This window comes from Macrobrachium nipponense, chromosome 5 (genome assembly GCF_015104395.2).
Source record: "Macrobrachium nipponense isolate FS-2020 chromosome 5, ASM1510439v2, whole genome shotgun sequence".
Classification (NCBI taxonomy): Eukaryota; Metazoa; Arthropoda; class Malacostraca; order Decapoda; family Palaemonidae; genus Macrobrachium; species Macrobrachium nipponense.
The window spans coordinates 23,671,554-23,684,187 of NC_061107.1; the positions used below are offsets into that span (position 1 = coordinate 23,671,554).

Below are 12,634 nucleotides of genomic sequence, written 5' to 3' on the forward strand. Positions count from 1 at the left end.
TTAATTTTCAATCATTTTCCGAGGGTTTTGTTCCCATTTGTACAAAACTGGAGGAGGACAGTCTTCTTCTTCTTCTTATTATTATTATTATTATTATTTTTATTATTATTAAAAAAATCCTCATAGTAGCACGAGTCTGCAATTGGAGAAACAAATCCACAGTTATGTAAATGTACATATATTCAAATTTACAGTTTTAAATTTAAATATATGTTCAATTACACAAATGTGGATGTGTTTCTCCATTATTATTATCATCATTATTATTATTAATTATATCCCTTATTTTCGATTCATTTCTTTATGAGATTTAGTACTGGTATTACCCAAGTTGTAATGATAACAAACAGCAACAACAACATCGACAATAACAACAATATCAACAACACCAACAATCATGATAACAACCAAGTTACAGCAGGGATAAATGTTCTTTGGCAGTATCAGTAAAAATCAACTATCACTTTTATTTTACGACTTATTTTAAACATTTTTCCTTCTTCAATGAAAGTAGAAAGTGCAGAGATTTATTTTTAATTTTTCGAGGTAGATAAACTCGTGCGTTCGTGATAAATTTATGTGTTCTCAAAAACGGAAGGTTTTAAGAAAACGATTTTCACCTATTTTAAAATGTCAAACATAATCCAACTCCCACAAAATAATCAGGTCGTAATGATTCTACGTTGACTGTGCTCGTCTACATTAGTATTAACTTGCTATTTAGATATATATGTAAATGTGCCTCTATATGTATAGTTAAAGCATATGCAGGTGTCTTTCTTTTTTGCCGGAACGAAACTGAGACTGAAAAACTCGTAATTAAATCTCAGTAACATTAAATAAGAATGCACTGAAAAGGTATTTCAGTTGGGATTTAAGGAAGCGCCTTATGCAGAATGCATTTATTATCAAAATTCCATACTCAGAACCCTACAGCAAGTGAAATGAATATTTGACGACGTCAATCTATAAAGAAAGTCGTAAACAAAGTATTAGTGTTCATTCCCTCTATTTTATTTACAATGTTTAGTCATTTTCTGATTGCTGATGACAGGAAAAACAAGACGAAAACAATGAAAAGACTTGAAAAAGCGATTACTTACATTATTGCTTATCTATTTTTTTTAGTAAATTCAAGCAAATTGTGGTCCACGTCATAAGGCCATTGATTTGGCATAGGGAGCCATTTGCTAACAAATTTTATTGTGTGAAATAAAAAAAAATAGAAGGCTGGAGTAAGAAGTATCTTTGGGGCCCTGTAACATAATGTAATATTTTATATATAATTATTTACAGACGCCAAAATACAAGTACATATCTAACCAATTGTTATTTAAAATTTCTCCAGTGGGATTTTATAGATTACCCAGTATGCAATGGAAAGTTATTGCAAATGTCATCCTGAAATTATTGATTATTCAAAGGGGCAATATATATATATATATATATATATATATATATATATATATTTATATATATATATATAGATATAATATATATATATATATATATATATTATATATAATATAGTAAAATTCTGTTGCTAAGTTCAAGTTATTCAAGATCCAGACCACTGATTATTATTGTTGTTGTTATTATTATTATTATTATTATTATTATTATTATTTATTATTATTATTATTATTATTATTTTATCTTTTTTAGAAGGATGTAGAACCTCTCTTAAGCATGCGTTATCAAAATGAATGGCTGCATCCATCCTGTTTAACAGGACATATCATTATCATTATTATTATTATTATTATTATTCAGAACGTGCCTACTGTTCATTCGCGTGGATTAACCAAAAAGATCAAGTAGTCTCCCAGCAAAGTCCGATATAATAAAATGCTGTAAGTAACATGAAGAAGAAAAGAGAAACAAGACCGTATTAGTAAAATCCTAACCTAACCTAATACAAAGTTAAAATGACTCTGACAATTCATTCAACCAAACAAATTAAGCAAGGAGTACATGCTTTTGGCAACCATTCAGCCTTTCTCGACCTTTTATTGATACCTATAGCAAATCCAGAGAGACTCTTTTTTGATTTTGCAGTGAGGATACTGACTTTCTCTGAAGCGAGTAGGAAGCACTAACATGACGAGTACAGTCACCTAGGAGAAATGTGCAATTTTTCTAATGAAATACAGCTAATGGAAATTATATTAATCATGAAACAAACATATCGCTCGCTACCTTGAGGTATTTTTGCACGTTTGTAGATCTCTACAGATCTTTACTGTACCTCTTTCTTTTTCTGCAGGTCCTTTGTTTTCTACAGGTAGTCTATGTGTCAGATTTCTATATACCCTCTTTCATGCCTATTATCTTATTCATCTTACATGTCTGTAGACTTTAAAGGTTATAACAAATACGTATGTGGCTCTCTGTAGGTCATCTTCCATGTCTGTAGGGTTTTTATGGACCCTCTCAAATGTCTTTCAGTGTCTGCAGGTTCGCCTTAAAGGTAAATGAAACTGCCCACCATAACTTTCGGTGTCTACTGACTTTTATAAGGAGTTCTTCGTGTCTGTAGATTTCTACAGGTCTTCCTACACGTAAGTACTCATACGATAGTAATCATATGCAAGTCTGGAGTGTGTCTGTGTGTTTCTACAGGTTCTCCTTCATATCTACAGTTTTCTGCAAGGCTTCCTAATATGTCTGTAATTTTCAAAGGTCTGTACTGTTTTAGTTTAGCGCAGATTCTGTAAGATATTTATATTTTTTTTCCGTAGATCGTCTCTATTGTAAATTTAGCTGATCCCTACATGTCTTATAGCTGTTATTTCTTTGTTTATAGTGCTCAAGAAATATTAGTACATTCTACAATTTCTACAAAACCTTCTATACATTATCCACAGGCTCCAATGCTTTTATTTAAAAATCTAAAGACCCTCATCCCTACAGATTTGATGTCTCCCAGATGTATATTAACAGGACATCTGACATTTTTAAATTCTTATAAAGGATGTTTGTAAATATTCGTGAACGCGATCTGAAGTTACTTGCAAGCTTTACTATCCTCGAATTTCATTGAAAGGGTCTTATTTAGCTTAATAAATTTCAGCGGTAATGATAAAAAAAATCATAGATGTGAATTAGATTAACCTCATTATTTTCGATACTTAATCTGGGATAATAGTGACGGCGACTCATCATTAACATAAATGGAAGTAAGTGCACGCAGAGATGCAAAAGATGCGTTTGAGTGTGTCTGTGTGTGTGTGAGCGCTCGCGTGTGCGCATCCAGGCATGAATCCTCTCCTCCCACTTCACCGTCAGGAGAATCCCGACGCAATCGTCGCCTATCGACGACGAGGAGGCTCCCCGTCGAACTCCGTCACTTCTCATCTTTACTTTTAGGCCAAAAGCAATTCATTAGCGGTTTCTAAATGACCTGCGAGTGATGCTATCTGTCCGCAGAAGGAGAGCGCGTCGATACTCTCACTCTCTCTCTCTCGCACACGTACTCACAAATACGAAGCGAATGCCACACGGCTAATTTAGCTGCGGATACCTGCGCTCGTCGTCGCTTACCTGGCCATCCGTCGCGGGCAGTTCCTTTTCTTTGCGTCGTGTCGAGGCACAGTTGACTCTCCGGGGCTTCGTTTGACAACGATTGACGCACTGAATGTCTTATCGATCACTGAAAAAGGTCCATGACGCACGATTCCTCCTTCCTACGGATGTGTTGGGAAACACACTGGCGACCTCGGCGGCAGCAGCCTTCTGCCTGTCCGCCATGTTGGTGCTGGCGACGGCTACTCGCGGCCCGCAGAGTCGGGCGGGTTAAAGAGCGGCTCCCTCGGCGGCGATTGGACGGCCGACGTCGGTGGGCGGGGCTAGCGGGGACGCACTGACGCACGCACTCACGCCAGGCTGCCATTCAGGCTGCCGCGTAAAAACAAAACAAGCGACTCGTGGGTGTGCGCGGGAAGGTGTACGGTGTAGTGTGGCGGCGCCTTCTTGTGGTTTAGTGGCACCGGAGTGCAACGTGTCCTATGGTATGTGTCGTCGTTGCAGTGCGACCAGGCACTCCGTATGATCGTCCTGCGCGTGAATAGCCCGCGAAGAGGAGGAGGAAGAAGGCCGCCGCTCGGGGTGTTACAGTGTGTACCTTAGATCATGAAGTGTAGCACGGTGTCGAAAGGGTTCTGCTCGTAATCCTGTGCAGTTATTCCATTTCAGAAAATTATATGTAAAGGAAAAAAAAGAGAGAGAAAAAAAAAGAAGTGTCGATTGTGAGTGTGAGGCAAAAGTGTCGAACGGCGTGACGCGGAGAGCAGTGCCAAGTGTGAGTTTTCCCGTTTGTCATTCTCGTAAGGAAAAAAAATAATCAAAATTATCGTTCACAAAGTTTTATTTATTTTGGGTTTCCCTTAGCAAACAAACCCTTCCTCCGGCACACATGTCGTTGCTTCCACTATGCTGAGCCAACAGAATACGCCAGCCACCAATATGAACGCCTTAGGAACAGTGTACGCTACCAAGAGAAGGCGACGCAACGGGAAAAGGTAAGGAAGGGATGGATACTCCGACGGGCGAGTCGCTCTCCACGATTCACCTTAGGAGTTAGGAAGGATGCTTAGGATTTTTTTTTTTTTAAATTGCCGTGTTGGTGTTGCAATCTAGAGGTGGTTCTTCTACCGCATTCCTCTATAAAAGACACGGACATACACACGAGACCTTCTTTCGACACAATTACATAAAGTTCTAGAGGACAAAAAGCATAAAGACATCAAGAAGAATTGCGGCGTATAGATTCTAAGGCCTATTGCACCCTCCCCACCCCTCACCCCCACCCCCCCATGCCGTTTTTCCTTAGATATGCGTAAAACCTCAAAAGTCCTTCCACGAAAGCCCTACATTTCAAAGGCTTCGACAAGACCTCCTACCAGAGATTTCCATTTACTTCTGCTCTCGGTCACCTAAGTGATTTGTCGCGAAATGAGAACTCATCAGCGCTTCAGTAATTATTCGTGTGGACAGGTGTCACCGCCTTATAATGAATGGAATGAATTTTAATGAATCGATGAGTCTGTCTGTCGCTCTTGTGTATACGTATATGTCACCTGTGATCGGCAAAGAAACAAGTCTAGTTAACTATGAAACTTATAACCCATTTATGGTATGTGATTATTTTCAACCTCATCATCAAGCATATCTTTCTAATAAAAAAAACTGATCAATAAATATGGAGTTGAGCTGCAATTAATTGTACAATTATTGATCCTAGTTAAAAAAAAAAAAAGTCTTAGATTCTGAAAATCTTAGATTCTGAAAATATGGAGCATTTTAATCTTACCAAAATTTTGCAACAGAAATTGCATTTCTCATCCGTGTGGAAAATGCGTTAGTTGAGTTATTAAAGATAAGTGCGGTATAATATGTCTCTTCGAGTGGAATACATGTTTATTTGACATCGGTAAAAATGTCTGAAAATAGAGCACTTCAGTGGTAACAGCTATCGCTGAGCGTTGCAGATATTTGCAGTGAGGTTCATCGCATCTCTCTCTCTCTCTCTCTCTAAGTATGTCTCAGCACAAAAAATGCCAAAGAGCAGGATTTGCGAAGGACAGGAAGCCAAAACGAGAGCCGGGCCTTTCGCTGATGAACCGGACGGTAATCCCGAAGATGTTTCGTTTCGGGAGATGAATAAAACCTCAGAAGAAGAAGCTTTGTTTTTCTTGTGTGTGAACTTTTTTTTTTTTTCCCCTCGAAAGAGAAGTACTGTACTTGTTTTAAAGGGTTGGCGTGACCGCACAGTTATCTGCGGCCGTTTCGTGTTCGCATGCGGGCCCGCTCGTGCACGCACAAGTTGTCGCACGCACATTCTGTCCTCACTTACGTGCGTGCATGGCGGCGACTGGTCAGCGGTGTGAGTGATAAGGGCATGCACGCTTACATGCATACGCATATTCATTCACCCTGCCCGGATGGTGATGGCGACGATGCTGCTGCTCCCGTCCGCACCACAGTAGCAGGAGCGGCGGCTTTCCCGTCCGCAACATGAAGAGGATCCCCCCCACCACCCCCTTTTGCCTCGCTGCTTCCGGCAATTTCCTTCCGTCACCTACCGCAACGTCGCTTGCGGTCGTTTTCGCTCGTCCTCGGCGACGTCATCCCTAGGACGACGATTACGACGACGAGCGGGACACCGACGGCGACGCTGCTGGAGGTTGGGGATCGTGTGACATCTCTCTCTCTCTCTCTCTAGTTGTCTGGCTGCTTTCACAAGCTCTCGGAAGACAGATAGCGTCGAGAGAGAGAGAGAGAGAGAGAGAGTGTAGGGTGTGAAAGAAGGGTAAGGGAAATTTAATTTGGATTTTAAATACTGCACCTAAATATCGCGCTCTTGCAACCAAATTTAATCTAGTCTTTATAAAAGGCGTGTATATTAGAAAAACAAAAGAAAATTTTTTTAAAAAGAGAGAGAGAGAGAGAGAGATAGAGAGAAGAGAGAGAAGAGAGGTGAGGGGAGAGAGAGAAAGAGGAGAGAGAGGAGTAGGGGAAGGAGGGAGAGTTAGGGAAATTTCCATTTGGATTTAAATATTACACCTAAATATCGCGCTTATGCAACCAGATTTAATCTAGCCTTTATAAAAGACATGTATATCAGAAAAAAAAGAGAGAGAGAGAAAAAAAACGGTAACTCACTAGTAGCAAACAGAAAATATACAGAAGAGAAATTCTCAGTCTTCACCCACTCTCCAAAAAAAAAAAATAAGAAAAAAAAAAAAAAAAAAAAAAAAAAAAACTCCAGATAGCTGACGCAGCAGAAGGCGATGACGCAACGAAAGTGCGAAAATGACCCTTGATTACCTGGTGACATAGCAGAGATCAGACGGTATTTAGGAGAGAGAGAGAGAGAGTAGTGTTACCTATGTTTAGAATGATCTCCTGATGATTACAGATATTTGAACGAGTGCTTTACACACACACACAGAATCATTACACGAAATCTCCTAAGTGAGGTGTTGTTTATCCTTGTGTATAATTTTGGGTTGTACTCATTCTCTTCATCTGGGTAATTAATAGTCTATGACTCTATGTCATATACACAGGCACACGCATATATATATATATTATATATATATATATATATATATATATATATATATATATATATATATATATATATATATATATATATATATATATATATATATATATATTCAATTATACACGCGTGCTTCTTTTTTTAAAACAAGAATTTAGCAACAGATATCTTTTAATATCAAATTCACTGTATTATGAGAATGACTTGCGCCCGAAGGGAAATTATCAGTTATAATTTCCTAAGTGTAAGTTATTCCCAAGGTATAACGAAATGATATTTGCGGTTTAATATTTGTGACTGCACACATGCATAGATATGTGTATGTATTTATCAGTAATTGGCGATAAAATGTAAATTTATTAGAAGCGATAAAACCGCTTTTTTGAAGGAAGTAAGTTCATTGGGCCCAGAAGACTTGGAGGAACTAATGAATTCCTATATCCCTAATATGATCTTCAATTTAAACTAGTTTAAATTACACTTACAGTAGATATAGCGTGTAAGTTTGTAAAGCTTTGTTTTAGTACCAAGTTTATATCTTCTGATATTGAAGTTTATCTACGTATATCATTCCTATATTATTCATATCGCTTTCTTGTATAAAAGTCTTAGGTGGTCGTTTCGAAATTTGTCGTTTGTATGAAGAATTAGTATTTTTGTCTGAATTCACGAAAATGAAATCTAGCATTATTTCTTTTGACTTTAGGCCTATAGCATTCATGGAATATTAATCATACAATTAAAATCTTCCATTATTCATGTTTGCCTCCTGTTTCTTATCTCTTTTTATTCATATACTCTGTTGTCTCTACATACACATATATATTTTGGCCCATCTCCTCTTATTCTAACATTTAAAAAACATTATTTTTTTGTCTCTCTGTTTTTGCGTATCTCCTAATATTCACATAGTATGCATATAATAGTAATTATGTCTCCGCCTTCCCTCGTATCCTGACCCTCAAACACACATAGTCTCGAAGTCGAATCCTCGACCAACAATTCGGGAATATTCCTGCTGCCGAAGGATGCCAGCGAAGGGTCCTTTACCTTTGATGCGACCGCATGCTGATAAAGGGAGAGAGAGAGAGAGAGAGAGAGAGGACCGTGACTGAAGCAATATATCTTTACGAGACATTCACGCAATTGGCGAGTCTATCAACGAAAGCTAATAGTCTATATATTTATGTCTCTGATGTCACGAAGGACACGACGGACCCAAGGGCACAAGGATTCACGGACACGAGAGACAGCGAACTGGCAATGAAGCGGAAAAATTGTAATTTGGTTGGATTGAAAAGCGATTTTTATGCCCGGGCCATTTTTGGATGGGGGAAAAAAATGAAAAATAAAAACAATTATTGGTGAACTGAATTACTGATGTTCAGTTCATTTCGCTTTTAATTTTCGTTTGTTGGGTTTTTAAAAAAAAATTTCTTATATATTTCCCAAAATAATAAATGAATGTTACGTTGAACTGGATTCATCTTAGACAAATTTAAGTCAATTAGTATGACAATGTGATAAAAGTAAACTGGTTGTTGTTGTTATTATTATTATTATTATTATTATTATTATTATTATTATTATTATTATTATTATTATTATTTCAAATTTTAAAGTCAATACGTTTGATAATATGATAATATCAGACATTATTATTATTATTATTATTATTATTATTATTATTATTATTTGTATGAAAGTACAAAACATTAATGGCTATTAAATTGGTTATTGTTTCTATTAATTCTTATTATATTATTATTATTATTATAATTATTATTAGTATTATTATTGTTATTAAAAGTTACAAACATAGGCATTATTATTATTTATTATTATTATTATTATTATTATTATTATTATTATTATTATTATTATTACTTATTATTCGTCAAGAGCTAAAATAGAGAATTTTCCAAAAACGCTCTTTCTTCAATGGAATAATTTACAAGCAATAAATCAAATTGAATAAGTACTCCTACACACGCCAGTCAGAAGGCACCTCCGAATCTTCCGTTTTTAGAAGGGGGGGTTTGGGGGGGGGGGGGGGGGGGGGGTGGATTCGGTCACGTCATTTCGCCCCCTCTTAAAATTCGGGTGGGGGACTTTTTCTCTTAAGGGTTTGCGAAAGTTTTCTGACCTTTCTGGGGACTTGGAATGTTTTTTTAAAGTATTAATTTTGTATTTAGTGAGTGTAATGGTAATTGAATGAAAAAGATTATTGTCAAGTTTTGAGAGTATGATATATATATATTATATATATATATATAATATATATATAATATAATATATTATATATTATATATATAAATATACTATATAGATATATATATATATATATATATATATATTTATATATTTTATTTATTAATATATATGTATGTATATATATATATATATATATATATATATATATATAATATTACTATATATAATATGGTATATTTAAATGTGTAATTATATTTTTGTGTGTGTGTGTATTCATGTGTATTTATATTTACGTATAAATATGCTATATAAAAAAATGTAACTACGTACATGCACACACATAAATATATATATATATATATATATATATATATATATATATATATATATATATATATATATATATATAATTATTTTTCTTGTGTTATCAGTGGAATTGACTGTTAAGAACCATCTTTATCTTGTTATTCGGATACTCTGAGTTCGATTATTCTTGGGACGTAAGACAGCAGTTCCATTTTATTTATTGTTATACTTTTAATTAACCTGTAAGGTGAATAAACTATTTTTAATTCTCCATTACGCTAGGATTTATATTCTATAAATATTGCATGAATAAACGCGAGTTAAAATTGCGCTCCTAAAACATATCATAGATTCTATGTATTTATTTATAGTATATTCATTGATCTTTTAACTTATCTGCTCGTTCAGCCGTTGTATTTCTTCCTTATTAGGATCTACTTATATTGGCGCAATATAATAATGATAATAATAATAATAATAATAATAAATTTTATCCGTCACATAATGTTGTGAGACATACGTATGTTTAAAGTTTTTTTAAGAATTGCATTTCTCTCTCTCTCTCTCTCTCTCTCTCTCTCTCTCTCTCTCTCTCTCTCTCTCTCTCTCTCTCTCTCTCTGTCTTCTCTCTCTCTTCTTTTCTCCTCTCTCTTCTCTCACTTACAATAGATGTTTGAAGATTTAATGGTTTTATAGTTTTTCATACGCTAGAAATTATATCACTTTTATTGCAAACTCAGTCTCTATCCGCTAAGTACTTTACATGTAAAATTTATGCCTAAATTCGTAGTGTGTATTAACTTGTAAGGATGTCGGATTTCGTAAACCCTCTTTCATGAAATATTTCATTAGCATTTATAGTAAATTACAAACATTCACAGTACAACGCTGAGTAACATTATGCATATCATATGTGAAATCATTGAAAGTATATAAATAGTAGAATATATCCGATTCTGCGGAAGTAAAATCCATTCTCCTTTTTCATGTAACGAAACGGCGGACGGACCCTTTGTCGAGTGACTTATTATTATGGCAGTTTAATTATTATTTTACAGCAGATTTCCATTTGGATAACGTTACGATTGCACGATAAACAGATAACCCGCCAGTACCCGTTTATGAGAGCATGCATCATTTTTGCGGGGGCGCAGTATACATCCAGGATCATTAGCAATGCAATTATGTATTTCTGTTTCCAACAAGGGGTTGGCAGCCTCATTTAGAAATATATAAATGAATGTATGAATGGAAGGTAAAAAAATTATGTAGTTGAGAGATAATGGGTATATATTATATATATATATATATATATATATATATATATATATATATATATAATATATATATATATATATATATACATATATATATATATATATATATATATTATATATATATATATATATATATATATGCATGTATCTGTATGTGTGTATTTTGCGGGAAGGGATGTGCGATCCCGCGTATTTATGTATAATCTTGGTTAATTTTATTTACGTATTTGCGGATATTTTTTTCCCCTTCAAAAGGTTTCGATCTTGAAATGAACACGATTAAAGTCGTTTTGAGTTGCCCTGATCGTTAGTTTGGGACAAATCTCTCTGTATATCACTGACTTGTATGTTATTATGTATTAGTATCACCCGTTAGACATTTTTCTTAATTTTTTATTTAAAAATGCGTTATAGCTCTATATTCATTATGAAATATGAGCGTTCCTTACCACTTTATATTGATTTTAGAAAATTGCAGAAAATTAGGTATATAACTACTGATGCTCTGTATATTGCCTATAGCTCTACTTGTTATTGTTATTTATTTGTCTATTTATAGTTGTTATTAATTGTTTGAAGCTGAGCTTTCTTTTTTATATGAAATAACCACAATTGTATTCTCTCATAGATAGAGACCCCCAAGGCTTTTCGGGAATCGTTATTTAGGGTCATTATTTTTATGATATTTACAGCCTTCTGTATGTGTTTTTACGGTCGGCCCCAACGGTCTATACTAAACATGCCGCAAAGGTGGATACATACCGGGTTAAAACAAGCAAAATCCCCTAACGGGCTAGTACTAAACACGCCACAAAGTTGGATACATACCGGGTTAAAACAAACAAAATCCCCTAACGGGCTTGTACTAAACACGCCACAAAGTTGGATACATACCGGGTTAAAATAAGCAAAATCCCCTAACGGGCTCGTAGTAAACACGCCACAAAGTTGGATACATACCGGGTTAAAACAAGCAAAATCCCCTAATGGGCTTGCACTAAACACGTCACAAAGTTGGATACATACCGGGTTAAAATAAGCAAAATCCCCTAACGGGCTTGTACTAAATATGCCGTAAAGTTGGATACATACCGGGTTAAAACAAGCAAAATCTCCTAACGGGCTAGTACTAAACACGCCACAAAGTTGGATACATACCGGGTTAAAACAAGCAAAATCCCCTAACGGGCTCGTACTAAACACGCCACAAAGTTGGATACATACCGGGTTAAAACAAGCAAAATCTCCTAACGGGCTTGTACTAAACACGCCACAAAGTTGGATACATGCCGGGTTAAAACAACCAAAATCCCCTAACGGTCTTGTACTAAACACGCCACAAAAGTATACCGGGTTAAAGGTATACCGGGTTAAAACCCGGGGGTGGGGCGTCACTCGTTAGGAAATATCCAAAAAGTGTCAACAACAGGAAAACAGTATTAAACAGAATTAAATTTGATACATATTCATTTGTTCATTTAAAATTAGAGATGCGAAGTTGGTTATATCTAATTCTTATACCATTTCTATCTTATCAATTTTTTTTTATTCATGTCATTGTCTCTATTCGTGCTTTGTTTTTCATTCAAATGTCTCAAATGTTCGTTCTATTTATTTCGTCGCTTTAACACTGAGCTGCTATTCGTTTTTATTAGAACAAATAACTAGCATGGATGTAACTAAATGTAGTTATTATGACTCATAATTCTCTTTAATTCTGGCACGAAAGTAAACAGCGAACACCAGCTGGATTCTTCAGAACTGAATATCC

The 12,634-nt window shown here is 35.3% G+C and overlaps 1 protein-coding gene across 2 annotated transcripts in view; it reads left to right on the forward strand.

Moving 5' to 3' along the window:
• The first annotated feature begins 3,940 nt into the window (after positions 1-3,940).
• Positions 3,941-12,634, forward strand: part of LOC135215256 (uncharacterized) — a 491,173-nt gene continuing 482,479 nt past the window's right edge. For both annotated transcript variants that reach the window (XM_064249786.1, XM_064249787.1), the window contains exon 1: positions 3,941-4,520. In XM_064249786.1, coding sequence (XP_064105856.1) covers positions 4,432-4,520 — 89 coding nt within the window. In that variant the 5' untranslated portion in view covers positions 3,941-4,431. The remainder of the gene's footprint in view (positions 4,521-12,634) is intronic.